The 17,617-nt window shown below is 41.6% G+C and overlaps 1 protein-coding gene across 1 annotated transcript; it reads left to right on the forward strand.

Annotated features, from left to right (window-relative positions):
- Positions 1-930: 930 nt before the first annotated feature.
- Positions 931-15,484, forward strand: ctsc.S (cathepsin C S homeolog). Its single transcript, XM_018250367.2, has 7 exons — positions 931-1,163; positions 5,721-5,866; positions 10,989-11,149; positions 11,819-11,974; positions 12,082-12,194; positions 12,379-12,510; positions 13,705-15,484. The coding sequence occupies exons 1-7, from the start codon at positions 998-1,000 to the stop codon at positions 14,205-14,207; spliced, it is 1,377 nt and encodes a 458-aa protein (XP_018105856.1). The 5' UTR covers positions 931-997; the 3' UTR covers positions 14,208-15,484.
- The last annotated feature ends 2,133 nt before the right edge of the window (positions 15,485-17,617 follow it).

A 17,617-nucleotide genomic window follows, 5' to 3' on the forward strand; every position in this document is an offset into this window, starting at 1 on the left:
CTCTCTCTCTCTCTCTCTCTCTCTCTCTCTCTCTCTCTCTATATATGCAATACAATACCCAATTGTGGTCCTCACCCATTGCAATTTGTCGCCGGATGACTAAATCTACCCGAATCTTCGCATGTGTCTCGGTGCTTATGGTCACCCCAGGAGCTTTATTTATGCTTGTGTGGTTTCCCAGCAGTGGCGAATAATTAAAAAAAACAATATAAAAAAATTAAGACCAATCGAAAAGTTGCCTAAAACTAGCCATTCTATAATATACTTAAAGTTAAATTAACTGTTAATATGATGTAGAGAGGGATATTCTGAGACAATTTGCAATTGGTGTTCATTTTTTATTATTTGTGGTTTTTGACTTATTTAGCTTTTTATTCAGCAGCTCTCCAGTTTGTAATTTCAGCAGTCTGGTTACTAGGGTCCAAATTACCCTAGTAACCATGCACCGATTTGAATAAGGGACTGGAATATGAATAGGAGAGGCCTGAATAGAAAGATGAGTAATAAAAAGTAGCAATAACTATGTGTAGCCTTACAGAGCTTTTGTTTTTTAGATGGGGTCAGCGACCCCCATTTTAAATCTGGAGTCAGGCTATAAAAATAAACAATGACCATGCAATGATACAGTAAAAATGAACTGAAAAGGGAAACAGCCCTTGAAATAATAATAATACCATGAAAAGGGGAGAGGGGGCTGCAGGCATGTTTAATACAAGGCATAGGCCCAGTCAGGAGACAATGGCAAGAAAAAAATCCCTGGCCACAGCACAGACTGCAACTCCCACCGTTGCTAAGTACACTACTGCCCTTAGTAACTCCGAACTCTGTACTATGGGAAGCACGTGATTCCTTATTCACGTGACACACGGGCGCATGATTCTGTACCACGTGACCCGTCAACCGACCAATCGCTTGACTCGGGCAGCGTCGCTTTCACTGTATATAAGCCGTGTGGGTGCGAGTGCGCGCTGTGAGTCCGGGTGAATTAGCTGAGGGGATGGAGCGTCTGTGCGGCTTAGTGTTCCTGGCTCTCCTCTGCCGGTTCGGCGCTGCTGACACCCCAGCAAACTGCTCGTTCCCCGACCTGGAAGGCACCTGGGAGTTCCAAATAGGAGAGGGCACCGGGGCTGCTCGGGATAAGAACATTGACTGCTCCCAGTTGGGTGAGTGAGTTTCCTGTTACCCAGCATCCTTAGCGCTCCCATAGCCGTGTCCTCTTCTCACTTTCAGTGGCAGGGAACTCATAAGTGCGCATGTGCAGTAGCTGAACAACAGGCGACTCTATCATAGAGTACAACTCCCAGAATCCCACCTGCCCGGCGACAAATCGCCTCTTCTTCGGGTAACTAATCTCTCCCAACTGCTTCCGGCTGCTAAAAACTAAGGATAAGGGATAGGGAGGCACCGGATCCAGGATTTAGTACGGGATTTAGCCTTTTTCAGCAGGATTCGGCTGAATCAGGATAATCGCGTGACTTTTTGTCACAAAACAAGGAAGTAAAAAAAAAAGTTTTCTCCTTTCCATTACTAATTTGCATATTCAGATTAGGATTTGGTTCAGTATTCAGTCTAATCTTTCACAAACGATTCGGGGGTTGGGTTGAATCCAAAATAGTGGATTCTGTACATCCCTAATAAGGGCACAGGCTAAGATTCAGGGAGATTTAGTTGCCCAGCGATAAATCACCTCTTTGGGGCGACTACTCTCCCCACTGGCTAGAAATAAGGATAAGGGCTAGAATTGCACCGAATCCCAGTTCGGGGACATTAGTCGCCCAGAAGAAGAGCCGATTTGTCACTGGGCAACATAATCTCCCCAAATCTACTCGTCTGTCTCTGCCCTTACAAGGAGCCTGCTGCTAATCTGGTTGCTATGGGTTACTGTCCTTGTGCTGCTCTTATAGTTAAAAGGCTTGCCATTGATAAAAGGGGAAGTAAAGTAAGTAGAATAAGGCTAGAAAGTCTGTATTTTGTATACTAAACATGAACTCACTGCACCACAAGCCTAATCAAACAAATGATTTATGCTTTCAAAGTTGGCCACAGGGGGTCATCATCTTGTAATTTTAACATCTTTGCAAGACCAAGACTGTGCACATGCTCAGTGTGATCTGAACTACTTAGGGGTCGTCATAAATGATCAAAACAGGGAAACAAACAAAGCTGTTTGAGTTCTGCATGGCTGGGAAGTAAGGTGGGGGCTCCCCCTGCTGTTCATAAGTATGATTGTTTCCCTGCAGAGCAGTTGGGGACTGTCTGACAATTCCTATCCACAGCAGTAAATGAAGGGAGAATTCACTGCATACAGTCAGGTTTCTTATAAAAACTGTACACATTTTGTTAATTAAAGTATATTGGAGATAGGTTTCTTTTTCATTAAAGAAAGTAAAAATGGGATTTTATTTGTTTGCCTTTACATGCCCTTTACAGGGTGGTTCACTTTTAAGTTAAAGGGGTGGTTCATTAAATGAACTTTTAGTATGACTTAGAGAGAGATCTGCAACAAATTTGCAATTGGTTTTAATTTCTTATGTATTTTTTGTTGTTTAGCTTTTTATTCAGCAGCTCTCCAGTTTGCAGTTTCAGCAATCTGGTTGCTAGGGTCAAAATTCCCCTAGCAGCCATGCATTGATTTGAATAAGAGACTGGAATATGAATAGGAGAGGCCTGAATAGAAAGATGAGTAATAAAAAGTAACATGCTATACATGTATTGTTACTTTTTATTATCTTTCTATTCAGGCCTCTCCTATTCATATTTCACTCTTATTCAAATCGGTGCATGGTTGTTAGGGTAATTTGGACCTTAGCAACCAGATTGTTGAAATTGCAAACTGCAGAGCTGCTGATTAAAAAGCTCAAAAGCCACAAATAATAAAAAACTAAGAGCAGAATATCCCTCATTACATCATACTAAAAGTTAATTTAAAGGTGAACAACCCCTTAAACAGTTGGGCAGTGCATTTTTGGCCTCCATTGTTTATATGGGAGCCCCCAAGGCCTGAACACCCCGTGTGCCATTAACCTGCAAGTTTCCAAGACCCACACACAGATCAGGAAGTGAATCGACTGATCTTATATATTCTCCTAACTGACTCTTTCCCTGCCGCACAGGAAATAAAACCCAGAAGTAACTGCTTGCACAATGACTCCATTATTAACCCTCTGTACAGTATGAATAGTGTGTAATGTGGACGGTTGCTACATTGTTTCAAAAGTCAGAACCAGTAGTGAAGAAAGGGACAGACAGAGCTGCCTTCAGTAGCAGTTTAATTTGCCGCTTCAAACTTTAAGGATCTGTGATTTCAGTTTACCTTTAAAGACTGAGCTCAGCCTTAATGGAACAGTAACACCAAAAAATTAAACTGGTTTAATGGAATAATCGTATAATGTAGTGTTGCTTTGCACTGGTAAAACTGGTGTGTTGTTTATTCAGAAACTCTACTATAGTTTATTAGGCATGCAACGAATTCAGGGTTAGCGATTCGGCCTTTTTCAGAATCCTTCTGCCTAGACGAATTGAATCCGAATCTTAATTTGCATATGCAAATCAGGGGCAGGAAGGAAAATCGCCTGACTTTTTGTCACAAAACAAGGAAGTAAAATGTTTTCCCCCTTCCCGCTCCTAATTTGGATATGCAAATTAGGATTCAGTTCGGTATTTGACCAAATCTTTCACGAAGGATTCGGGGGTTTGGCCGAATCCAAAATAGTGGATTTGGTGCATCCCTATAGTTTATATAAACAAGCTGCTGTGTAGCCATGGGGGCAGCCATTCAAGCACAGGATACACAGTAGATAACAGATAAGTACTACTATAGTTTATATAAACAAGCTGCTGTGTAGCCATGGGGGCAGCCATTCAAGCACAGGATACACAGTAGATAACAGATAAGTACTACTATAGTTTATATAAACAAGCTGCTGTGTAGCCATGGGGGCAGCCATTCAAGCACAGGATACCCAGTAGATAACGGATAAGTACTACTATAGTTTATATAAACAAGCTGCTGTGTAGCCATGGGGGCAGCCATTCAAGCACAGGATACCCAGTAGATAACAGATAAGTACTACTATAGTTTATATAAACAAGCTGCTGTGTAGCCATGGGTGCTACACAGCACAACGTGCTTGAATGGCTGCCCCCCATGGCTACACAGCAGCTTGTTTATATAAACTATAGTAGTACTTATCTGTTATCTACTGTGTATCCTGTGCTTGAATGGCTGCCCCCATGGCTACACAGCAGCTTGTTTATATGAACTACAGTAGCGTTTCTGAAGCAAATTTACAAGTTTTTCCAGTGCAGCACAACACTGTACATTGTGTCTTCATTATTTTAAGACACTTGCATTTTTTTGATGTTACTGTTCTTTTAAGTGATGGAAAAACCTGCATAACTGAAATCTTGCTTTTTCCAATACGTGGATGTGGGTGACTATGCCGGGGCACGCACATGCAGCCATTCCCCTGGGTGCAATTACTCTGTCTATGGGCATTACAGGGTGCAGTTTTACACCTTTTATTTACATTTATTTATATACCTTGCACTTGTATATGGGGCAATAAGAGACGAGCCCAAGGATCTGACTCATGTGAGTTGGATACATTTATAGAAAGAGCTAGTAGTGTCTTAGCCAGAAAGCAGATTTGACTGTTCTGCATGAGAATGGAAAGACTGATTTTTATTTTTTTAAAATAGACTTTTTTGGGAGAATAACCCACCCAAAGAAAATACACTATAGTTTCCTTCTTCCTCTTTTCCTCCCTTCGTTACTTGCCTAATGAATATTCCCTAATTGGCTGTAGGCATAAGACTGTTCTCTTTATTCATAGTAAGTGTCACTTTCAGATTGCTCGGCATTCCAGTGGAACTGTATTTATTCTATTGAATGCAACTGTCAGAAACCTGAGCTTGCAGCAGCGTATACAAAGTATCTCCAGTACCAGTTCTCTAAAGTCAGAGCCTGTCTCTCTTTCTCTCTCGGCTGTAGCTCATCTCACGTGGTCACAGGTCACTTAATCTTGTGATCTCTTTGCACACGCACTTGTGGCTGCGGAAATGTTACAGTGCAGAAATAGATCTGCTGTTACTGGAATCAGATGATAAAAGGTGGTTAAAGGGGAAGTCCTCCTAAATACTAGGTTTACATAATGAAAGCATGTTTAATCCTATACAACCTTCCCATATACTGTACCTACATTTTCTTTTTTGAAAGTTTTTTTTCTTTTTTTTTTATATTCAGTATGTTGTTGCAGCTGGCTTGTGCTACATTGTTTCAGGAGTCGGGACCAGCACTGCAGTGGATATAAATAGACACACTGCTATTAAAAAGGGTTGAAGGGTTGATTGGCTGCTGCTTTGATCGTATGGAGGCACTGGGGTTACAACTAACCTGGATCAGCCTTTAAAAACAATGACTGGAGGCCTATGATATTGATAAGGAAGAATAATTGGTTTCCCTGAAAGAGTGGCAACCCAAAAAAGATGCAGGCTGAGTTATACAGGGAACTCTGATTATCACTCATGTATTATAAGGGATATTGTACCCCCTACTGTAAATGATAAGGATATTAGAAGTCACTGAGAGGTTGTTCTGTGACCATATAAAGGCACAAGGCTGCAGGTTGAGTTATACAGGGAAGTCTGAGTATCACTCATGTATGTTATATGTAGGTAGGTGGCAGAGCTGTACTAACCTGCTGATTCCTGTTCCACAGGTAAGGAGAGAACCAAACTTACGGTCACACTGAAAGAGCTGAACATTGCGGAGGATCAGAATGGGAACCTGGGCTCCTTTACTCTAATCTACAACCAGGGCTTTGAAGTGAACATCCTCAACTACCTGCTCTTTGCCTTCTTTAAGGTACGTTTGTAAACGCTTGTTTCCTTATAACCTCAAACTTGTCTCTGAAGAATTTCTTTTTTTTTTAAAACCAACTTTTAGGCTGGTGACACAGCATTTTGTTTGCGGGAGGCAAAATCAGCATCCAACTAAAATCCTATGTCTGGCTGTTAAACCATGGTACAAGGATCCGTTATCCAGGAACCCAATCCGAATTTCAGAAAGGCCGTCTACATAGACTCCATTTTATCCAAATAATCCAAACTTTTAAAGATTTCCTTTTTCTCTGTAATAATAAAACAGTAGCTTGTACTTGATCCCAACTAAGATTTAATTAATCCTTATTGGAAGCAAAACCAGCTTATTTGGGGTTATTTAATGTTTACATCATTTTCTAGTAGACTTAAGGTATGAAGATCCAAATTATGGAAAGATCCCTTATCCGGAAAACCCCAGAACCCGAGCATTCTGGATAACAGGTCCCATACCTGTACCTTGTACTTGATCCCTACTAAGATATAATCAATCCTTATTGGAGGCAAAACCGGCCTATTGGGTTTATTTAATGTTTACATGATTTTCTAGTTAGGGATGCACTGAATCCAGGATTCGGTTTGGGTCTCGGCTAGGATTCAACCTTTTTCAGCAGGATTCGGCCAAATCTTTGTGCCTGGCCGAACCAAAATCCTAATTTGCATATGTAAAGGAGGATTGGGAAATCACTTGACTTCATCACAAAACAAGAAAGTAAAAAACTATTTTTCCAATTTTTAACTCTCCCGGGGGGCAAACAAGGAGGGAAAATAAACAATGCTTTTTTGGGTTATTTATTTATTTTATTTTTTTTGAGGGCATGGGTGATTCCATTATATTAGGCATTGGCTTACACAGTTCAAGTACCTCCCCATCAAACAGCATACGCATACCCTTACCTCTCGTACACAAGCAGGGCTTAAAGGAGTTGTTCACTTTTAAATTAACTTTTAAAAAAGTATGATTTAGAGAGGGATATTCTGAGACAATTTGATATTAATTTTTCATTTTTTTATTATTTAAGGTTTTTGAGTTATTTAGCTTTTTAATCAGCTGGTCTCCAGTTTGCAGTTTCAGTAATCTGGTTGCTAGGGTACAAATTCCCCTAGCAACCATGCATTGATTTGAATAAGAGACATATGAAAGGCCTGAATAGAAAGATAAGTAGCAATAACAATACATTTGTAACCTTTATAGAGCATTAAACTTTAGATGGGGTCAGCGACGCCCATTTGAAAGCTGCAAATAGTCAGAAGAAAAAGGCAAATAACTATAAAAAAAATAATAACGCAGACCAATTGAAAAGTTGTCCATTCTAGATCATACTAAAAGTTACCTTAAGGTGAACCACTCATTTAAGTGGGCCATAGACGTAACAAGTCCAATCTTTCCTGGAGAATATGTTTCAAAGAAAGAGATTGTTCATTTCAATACACACGTGTAGAGCTGAATTGTCGGATGTACAGAGAGAAACAATAGAATTCTACCTGTATCTGATGATTCAGCACTAACAATGGCCCATGGCTCCCGATCAAAATTTGCCGGCCTGACGAGCCGAACGATCTCCAAGTCTACTGCCGATATCAGTCGGCTTGTTTCCCACTATACTCGCACCCAGGCCTGGACTGAGATTCAAAATAGGCATTGGCATTTCCGGTACACAGAGGCCCAAACAGCCTCCCACCAGCCCAAAATATAGTGACTGTCTATGGCAACTTATAGCATCCCCTCTGGCATTTGCCAGAACCTACAGGTTGCCAGTCCGGGCCTGTACGCACCGAATATTGTACGAAAAATTTTGTTAGATATTATGGGTGTGTCTATGGCCACCATTACTGTAAATCGGTGGGTCTGCGGAGTGGCACGCAGATATAGGACAATACAGTATCTTCTGTAGCACATTATACATTGTGAAGAAGCAGATCTTAATCAGATCTCACACAGGGCAGCCTTCCTGCAGATAAGTGGGTGATGAATAAATATTGCACATTTTTTCTTCTGAAACCGTGTTTGGGTAGAAAGTGGTTAGGCCTTGTGAGTGTTGCCCTTTAAAACACAAGAGGGATGAAGTGGAAGAATTTTGTCAGTTTAACGACCTGCTGATAAAGTCCCCGGGACCCCAGTAAGCTTCAAATAAACTGCCATTACTCACCATTGGCATGTGGTGCAACTACATTTTGCTGTTCTAGTCTCGCTTGCACAAGGACATTTCATTTAAAGTGTTTTAAAGCAATGAAAATATAAAGTAGAGTTGCCCTGCACTGGTAAAACTGGTGTGTTTGCTTCAGAAACACTACTATAGTTTATATAAACAAGCTGCTGTGTAGCCATGGGGGCAGCCATTCAAGCACAGGATACACAGTAGATAACAGATAAGTACTACTATAGTTTATATAAACAAGCTGCTGTGTAGCCATGGGGGCAGCCATTCAAGCACAGGATACAGAGTAGATAACAGATAAATACTACTATAGTTTATATAAACAAGCTGCTGTGTAGCCATGGGGGCAGCCATTCAAGCACAGGATACACAGTAGATAACAGATAACTACTACTATAGTTTATATAAACAAAATGAATGTACATTGCAAAAGTGCTTAGAATAGCACCCTCATTAATTTTACACTGACTTATTTTAAAGGTTTACTTATGCTTTAAAGCAGTTACTGGCTGTGGGGATTTGGGGAAAATTTTTATTATGCGATATTGCTTTAAGAATACAACCCTGATGTTGTGTGACTACAGCTCCCAGCATGCCCCAACCTTCATTATGTGTTACATTATTCCTGGATTTGTAGCACAGCAACAACTGAGTAAAGTTTGGTTGAACAGTGGAGAGTAGTAGGATTTACTACCCCTTTAATACTGTACTTAATATTTTTTATTGGACACAAATGAATCGCATTGGTCAGTCTCCTAAATATTCACCCACAGGACAAGTTTGCCTGCAGTTACTTTCTATTGGGTTAAATTGGGATATAGATACAGCCAGCGATACATTAGATCCGCTTGTTTGGCAAGGTCAACAGATGGGCTGCATCTCAGTTATTTCATTTACTGTCCGGCCAATGATTTATTTATTATGGGCCCTATAGAAGCCTATTCTTGGGATGTTCAAACCTGCTTGATCTGGCCAATAGTCCACCACTAATGGCCAACCATATACAAGGCCACATACACAAGCCCATAAGCTGCTGAGTTGGCTCTTTTCATTTTTCCATGTCTTGGCTCTTTACGTCTTCAGAGGATTTAGTCACTTTGGGTAACTGTTGTTAAAGGGGTTGTTCACCTTTTTTAAAAGGTTATGTTTTATTTGCTTTTAAGAAACATTACAAACAAGAAAAAATAAAAGTAATATATCCAAAAACATGTGCATAGTTAAGACATGTGTCACTGGTCCATAATTATTTGCTTACAAGTGGTACAGCGTAGATTGAGGGTAAATTAGCATCAGAAGACAGTACAGGTATAGTGTAAGTATATATATATATATATATATATATTATCCGGTTGCATGATAAATTCTAGGTTGCACGCCCGGTCCCATTTCCCACCAAGGACTCCATATCTTTTGAAATTTATCTGCGGTGCCTCTCGCTTCATGGGTAAGCTTTATTTTGGGTATAGTGGAATCAACAAGGTTAATCCAGGAGTCCTTTGTGGGAGGGGTAGGTCCCATCCAGTGCATAATCACACATTTTTTAGCATAGAATAATAACGCTCTAAACCTTAATCTCGCACAGACAGTGGGCACAAGGTGTTCCACTACACCCAGGAGACACACAATGGGGGAGAGTATATTTGGGAATTCGAGTGTGTTCGCTAACGAGGCCATTACTTGCGACCAGTAAGTATTTATCACCGGGCAAGACCAGATCATGTGCAGAAAATTGGCTACTGGAGTTCCACATCTGGGGCAGGAGTCAGTGTCCGTCTTACCCATTGCCTTTAGTTTAAGCGGGGTGATATAGAGTTGATGAAACACCTTGTATTGAATCAGCCTATCCCTTATTGCTATTAAGCTTTTATACATAGTTTCTGTTGCCTCGTCCCAGTCATCCTGGGTCAGCTCTGGAATGTTAGTCTTCCACCGTACCTGAGCTGTGTGGAAAGGAGGGGGGACACTGGCTAGCAGGTTTTTGTATAGCCTGGACACCAACTTAACTGTTTGTTCAGCTATGAGTGTGTCTTCAATTGTCATTGTGGCAAGGACAGGAGAAAGAGTACCAAACTGGGCCTTAAAAGTGTGTCGAATTTGGAAATATCGAAAAAGTGGGAGGGTCTGAGAGGTGCATTTGGCTTGTAGTTCAGTATGTGAAGGGAAGGTACTGTTTTGCAGAAGATCGCCCAGGTATTTAATGCCCTGCCTTGGCCAGAAGAGGAAGTCCTCTAGGTTACGGAAGTGAAGTAGGTTGGAGTTGCCCCATAATGGTAATAGTGGATTCAGCCGAATTGGTCCTTTCTTGAATAATTTCAATACTTGGGTCCAGGCTCTATGAAGAGTGGAGATGGTGGATGGCAGACGGGGTTGTTCACCTTTTAGTTAATTTTTAGTATGATATAGGGAGTGATATTCTGAGACGATTTGCAATTGGTTTTCATTTTTTATTATTTGTGTTTTTTGAGTTATTTAGCTTTTTATTCAGCAGCTCCCCAGTTTCAGCCATCTGGTTACTAGGGTCCAAATTACCATAGCGCGACCATGCATTGATTTGAATAAGAAACTGGAATATGAATAGGAGAGGCCTGAATAGAAAGATGAGCAATAAAAAGTAGCAACAACAATACATTTGTAGCTTTACAGGCCATTCATTTTTAGATGGGGGGTCAGTGACCCCCCTATTTGAAAGCTGGAAAGAGTCAGAAGAAGGCAAATAAAAAAAATAAAATAAATTAAACTATAAATAATGAAAACCAATTGAAAAGTTCCTTGGAATTGTCCATTCTATACCATACAAAAAACTTAAAAAGGTGAACCACCCCTTTAATCGATCTTTTATATAGTTCAGATATAATATATATACATACATACATACATACATACATACATACATACATACATACATACATACATACATACATATACAATATATTGTTTTTCTTTCTTTAGTATGAACAGCGAGGTTCTAACGTCACAAGTTACTGCCACGAAACCTTCCCAGGTTGGGTTCATGATGTGCTGGGTCGCAACTGGGCTTGCTTTGTTGGGAAGAAAATCTCTGCGGAATCAGGCGTGAGGGTCAATCCTGATCCATTCCCGAAAAAGGAGATGTAAGTGAATACAAGGAATGTTCAAAAACCCACTCTTATTAAGTCTAGATTTAATGGGATAGTTTAGTGGCACCCCTCCCTTGTCCTCTGCACCCATTTTTAAAGGGTTTCTGTCTGATTTTTATGGTATTTCATTCCTAACCAACAAGTGTTTTAAGGTGTGTATGCATCTCGGGTCATTTTGCCTGGCCATGTGCTTTCAGAAAGAGCCAGCACTTTAGGATGGAACTGCTTTCTGGCAGGCTATTTCTCCTCCTCCATGTAACTGAATGTGTCGCAGTGGGACATGGATTTTACTATTGAGTGCTGTTCTTAGATCTACCAGGCAGCTGTTATCTTCCCATTGTTCTGCTGATGGGCTGCTGGGGGTGATATCACTTCAATTTGTGGTGATGCAGTAAAGATTAACTGTAGTTTATCACAGCACAAGTCACATGACTGAGGGCAACTGGGAAACTGACAATATGTCTACCGCATGTCAGATTTTAAAATTAAATATAAAAAAATCAGTTTGCTCTTTTGGAAAACAGATTTCAGTGCAAAAGCAGCACTATTAACTGATGCGTTTTGAAAAAAAAACTATTTTCCCATGACAGTATCCCTTTAACGAACATTCGGCTTTTTTCTGACATGAATTGCCTACAAGTTGTACTACGTTTCTCTTCTCAGGCTCACAAGCAGGGTTTATACCTACAACCACGACTTTGTGAAAGAGATCAACTCTGTGCAGAAATCTTGGACTGCAGACGTCTATCCTGAATACCAAGGCATGTCCATTGAGGATCTTATCCGAAGAGCCGGGGGGCGCAACTCCAGAATACCTGTGTATGGTATTTTTAGTATCTGCTTAGAAATTAGCTGATCATCAATGTACAAAATGTGTGTGTATATATGTGTGTGTGTATTGATCTAATTATCTGCCTTTCTCTCAGGAGGCCCAGGCCAGCTCCAATGCCTACCGACAAAAAATACAAAGGCCTTCCAAATGAATGGGACTGGAGAAACATCGCTGGATACAACTTTGTCAGCCCTGTTAGAAACCAAGGTACTAAATCTTGTGTATAAGTCATGCAGGTCTGACTTTTTATTTAATTTGCATAATGACATTATTCTGTTTTAATCCATGAATACAAGTTACATAGGAGCCAACCTGTCTGTTTGGTCAGACTAAGTGGGTAGACGTATGCTTATTCTCCAGCTTGAAGCCTTGTTTTTTTCCCTTTCCTCAGGAAGCTGTGGAAGCTGCTATGCCTTTTCCTCAATGGGTATGTTAGAGTCTAGAATCCAGATTCAGTCTCAGCTCTCTCAGAAGCCCATTCTGAGTCCCCAGCAAGTGGTGTCCTGCAGCAATTATTCCCAAGGTAAGCTTTTTGTGTCGAACATATGCTGACTCATGTTATTAACCATTATTACAGTGGCACAATATTAAGCAGCGCTTTAGGGATAATGTTTGATTATTCACATTGGTCCCGGCAGTTAAACAAACCTGCGCTGAGGTCAAGTTTAATAAAGAGCCAATTAACATACTAGTATGATTGGGGCTTGTAAACCACCCAGATGCAGGCAGGGACATACAAATCCTGGTCTAACTCAAACTCCTGATCCTAGTGCTAGTCAGCAGAGAGAGAGAGGGTCGCTGGAAGGGAGAGAGAGAGAGGGTCGCTGGAAGGGAGAGAGAGAGAGGGTCGCTGGAAGGGAGAGAGAGAGAGGGTCGCTGGAAGGGAGAGAGAGAGAGGGTCGCTGGAAGGGAGAGAGAGAGAGGGTCGCTGGAAGGGAGAGAGAGAGGGTCGCTGGAAGGGAGAGAGAGAGGGTCGCTGGGAGGAGAGGGAGGGGGTCGCTGGGAGAGGGAGGGGGTCGCTGGGAGAGGGAGGGGGTCGCTGGGAGGGAGAGGGAGGGGGTCGCTGAGAGAGAGGGGGTCGCTGGGGTAGAGAGAGGGTCGCTGGGAGGGAGAGAGAGGGTCGCTGGGAGGGAGAGAGAGGGTCGCTGGGAGGGGAGAGAGAGGGTCGCTGGGAGGGAGAGAGAGGGTCGCTGGGAGGGAGAGAGAGGGTCGCTGGGAGGGAGAGAGAGGGTCGCTGGGAGGAGAGAGAGAGGGTCGCTGGGAGGGAGAGAGAGAGGGTCGCTGGGAGGGAGAGAGAGAGGGTCGCTGGGAGGAGAGAGAGGGTCGCTGGGAGGGAGAGAGAGGGTCGCTGGGAGGGAGAGAGAGAGGGTCGCTGGGAGGGAGAGAGAGAGGGTCGCTGGGAGGGAGAGAGAGAGGGTCGCTGGGAGGGAGAGAGAGAGGGTCGCTGGGAGGGAGAGAGAGAGGGTCGCTGGGAGAGAGAGAGGGTCGCTGGGAGGAGAGAGAGAGGGTCGCTGGGAGAGAGAGAGGGTCGCCGGGAGGGAGAGAGAGAGGGTCGCTGGGAGAGAGAGAGGGTCGCTGGGAGGGAGAGAGAGGGATGGTGGTAGAAGAGAGAGGGTGGGAGATATACTGTATATATCTCTCTCCCTCTCTCTCCCCCTCTCCCGGAGGGAGGGGGGAGAGTATAAGGTGTGTTTAACATTCTATTCTACACTTTCAGGTTGTGATGGTGGCTTTCCATATCTTATTGCTGGAAAATACCTCAATGATTTTGGAATTGTGGAAGAGTCTGACTTCCCATACACTGGTTCAGGCTCACCCTGCACACTGAAAGATTCCTACCAGAGATACTACACCGCTCAGTACCACTACGTTGGTGGATTCTACGGCGGTTGCAATGAAGCCTACATGAAACTAGAGCTCATTCTTGGGGGCCCTCTCTCCGTCGCCTTTGAGGTGTACAGCGACTTCATGCACTATCGAAGCGGCGTCTACCACCATACCGGCCTGCAAGATAAGTTCAACCCCTTTCAGCTGACCAATCACGCGGTTCTTCTGGTGGGATACGGCACTGACCAGCAAACTGGGGAGAAGTACTGGATTGTGAAGAATAGCTGGGGAGAATCTTGGGGGGAGAATGGATACTTCAGGATACGCCGAGGCACAGATGAGTGCGCAATTGAAAGTATAGCGGTATCTGCGACCCCTATTATTAAACTCTAGGCGTTGTCCAATGATCTGCTTTTTTTCCCCCCCCCCTATTCACAGGTGACCAGACCTGCTTCATTTTTATTAAAAGATTTGTTCACCTTTGAGTAACTTTTAGTATGATGTAGAGAGGGATATTCTGAGACAATTTACAGTTGGTTTTTATTGTTTGTGGTTTTGGAGTTATTTAGCTTTTTATTTAGCCGCTCTCCAGTTTGCAATGTAAATCAGTGTAGTGATCTGGTTGCTAGGGTCTAAATTTCCCATAGCTACCATACATTGATTTGAATATGAATAGGAGAGGGCCTGAAGAGAGACCAGTAATACAAATAAATAACAATACATTTGTAGATTTAAAGAACATTTGTATTTAAATGGGGTCAGTGACCCTCTTTGGAAACTGCAGAAATAATGAAAAAACTATTAAAAAAATAATGACCAATTGAAAAGTTGCTTAGATTCTATAACATACTAAAAGTTATCCTAAAGGTGAACCACCCATTTAACCAAAGGTTCTGTGATGGCCAATGTCCTTCTCGCCTATTATTATTATATTTTGGGGGCGCACATTTTAAACTTGTGTGCTCAGGTCAGAATTGATATAAAATTGTGTATTTTCACACACATTTCTTTAGAGGGAACACTGGTGATGGCCCTACGCTGTGCACTAAATTTAAAGGCAACATGTACCCTATTTATAAGTAGAGCTTCAAGGCACTAGGGGAGCAGGAATCCATACCTACACCCATACCCAATAATAGAAATGGGGACAACTCCCAGAATCATTAGAAAACAAACGCTAAATTATAAAGCCGCCTTTCTATTAGGACACAATTTTCCCTTTAAATCTATGGTTTGGTCACCTCGTGGGCTGTCCGAATCATTACGCTTTAATTCTGCCGCATTTTCTGTTGTGTTCTTGCTTTGTGCTATGAATGGTCACCTTGAAAAATCAATTCTTTTGTAAACTATCTCTTTAAAAGAGCCAAAATCCACTGCCTGTAAACATGAAAAGCACTTCTATTCTGTAACTTTGCTGAAGTTTAATTAAACGATCGATCAGAGGGGTTTGGACGCAGCCACGGTAAAAGAACGTGTGCGATTGGATGAAGTAGAAATAACTTGGCGCATCTTCTATAACCACTGAAATGGTCACTATATTTTTATACATCGGGGTGAAAGGGAATCGCTTGTATGTGCCTTACGGCTAAATCAGGGACGACATTCTTTTTATAAGAAAATGTATATTGTATAGCGTATTCTAAAATGCTTAATAAAATGTTTTTTCCTAATGTCTGGACATTGTGTGTATGTGCTTTAAAGCAGTGGCCCCAGTCTTGGCGTAGAGCCAAATTTTTGATGCAAGTTTCGGGAGGGGTCAGCGTCCAATTCAGGCGCTGCACGTTTATTGTTCGTTAGGCTCAGCGGCCCAGTTCAAGCGTTTGAGGCATTTGGAGACCCCTGCTTTAAAGGTAATCCTTTATATCTATATGAGAGGCCTCTGGTTTTATATTGGGCTTTAAGCCCCCCCCCCCCTTAAAGTGGACCTGGCACACAGACATAAAAGATGATTAATTAAAGAGATTTTCAAATTAAACATGAAATCCAAATTTTTTTTATTAAAGCATTCATAGCTGTTGTAAGCTCATTTAAAAATCTCAGCTGTCAATCAAATATTGTCTGCCCCTCCTCTATGCCTTAGGCAATTACTTTCACTTTCCATTCAGCACTTCCTACATGTCACTGCTCTCCCCACATTCCCCCGTTCTCTTCACCATTTAATTGTGTAGCCAGGACATGGGGATGGACATCAGGTCCCCCATTCTGGTGCACAAACAAGATTCTGAGATGATACAAGACTTGTCTTAATAACAGTGTCCACAAAATGGCTCCTGCCTGCTTGTTATAATTATGAATTCCCAGACTGAAGGAAACAAGATTCAAATAATTTATACAGTGTAATTAAAGTTCATTTTGCTTGACTAATGTGATAAAATAGGATTTGGAATAATTCCAATTTTTAAAGTGGCATTTAGAGTTTATTTTACTGTAATTCGACTAGGGAATAGTCCACATTCGAATTGATAAAATTTTTTAAATTTATCATGTACTGTCCCTTTAAGAACTAGAATTCAACTATTCGCCATCTAAAACCTGCCAAATTTGTGTTTTAGCCTATGGGGGACCTACTAGAACCAATTTGGTGGTCTTTTGAAGAAAAACATTTTTGTGAAAACTCTTATTAAATTCGATTGAATTCTATTCGAATTAGCAGCTCGATCCTAATCACCCGTTATTAAAAAAAAAAAATTAGTTTTTTTTTTTTGTTTTTAATAAATTTTGATTGATGCTTTTTTTTCCCAGTTTATGGGAGTTTTTAGGAACTCGCACAAACTCAAATTTGACCCTTGATAGATCTGCCCCTCGATATATAAGCTTGCTCATACTGAAATAGAAAACATTCTAAATACAATCAATTAAATATTCTGCATTGTTTCTGCAATAATCAAGTTTATCTTCACTATTCCTCTCTCAACATCTGTTTCTCTTCATTCTGTCTTCATGCAGCAGTTGGGTGTCAGATATTCATTGACAGTTAGATCCAATATATCTTGGGGTTAGGCCACACTGGGCGTTTAGGGGAGATTTGGTCGCCTGGCGACTAATCGCTTTGTCTTTGCGGTGACTAATCTCCCCAAACGCCTTCCCTCACTCTACACCGGCTAAAATGAAAAAACGCCAGCGCTAATCACACGCAGCGGTTCGCTTTCCGAAGTTGCCGCGTGGGATTAGCGCCGGCTTTTTTTGTTTAACCAGCGCTGAGTGAGGGAAGGCATTTGGGGAGATTGGTCGTCGCAAAGACGAGGCGATTAGTAGCCAGGCGACCAAATCTCCCCAAAAGGCCCAGTGTGGCCTGACCCTTATAAGAGGGCTCCTTTCCTAGCAGATGAATTAGAGCTCGCTCAAATAACTGATTCCCGTACAAACAAAATCTAACAAAATAACTGCATTTTGCACAAGTCCTACATCTAGAGAGACATGAGGTCTGGTGATTTTAATAGAGTGATCTCTAATACATCTTCTAGGCAAAACGAGCCCCCCTATAAGATATATTGGATCTAACTGTCAATGAATATCTGACACCCAACTCCTGCATGAAGACAGAATGAAGAGAAACAGATGCTGAGAGAGGGATAGTGAATATAAACTTAATTATTTCAGAAACTATGCAGAATTTTTAATTGATTGTATTTAGAAAGTTTCTTATTTCAGTATGCTGAAGCTTTTATTAAATTTTTGCGATAGTTCCCTTTTAAAATCCAGTTCTGAGAATAACTGGGAAAGTTGTACTTGGGGAAGACGAGGTCTCGTCTGATGCTGTTCTATCCCTATGACTATTATCTCCCAGTTACATTCTGAAGGGG

Source organism: Xenopus laevis, chromosome 2S (genome assembly GCF_017654675.1).
Source record: "Xenopus laevis strain J_2021 chromosome 2S, Xenopus_laevis_v10.1, whole genome shotgun sequence".
NCBI classification, from domain to species: domain Eukaryota; kingdom Metazoa; phylum Chordata; class Amphibia; order Anura; family Pipidae; genus Xenopus; species Xenopus laevis.

Coding starts and splice junctions, on each gene's coding strand:
- ctsc.S (XM_018250367.2), top strand. CDS start 998: ATGGAGCGTCTGTGCGGCTTAGTGTTCCTGGCTCTCCTCTGCCGGTTC. Junction 5,867..10,988: donor TGCTCTTTGCCTTCTTTAAG/GTACGTTTGTAA, acceptor TTCTTTCTTTAG/TATGAACAGCGAGGTTCTAA. Junction 11,150..11,818: donor CCATTCCCGAAAAAGGAGAT/GTAAGTGAATAC, acceptor TTCTCTTCTCAG/GCTCACAAGCAGGGTTTATA.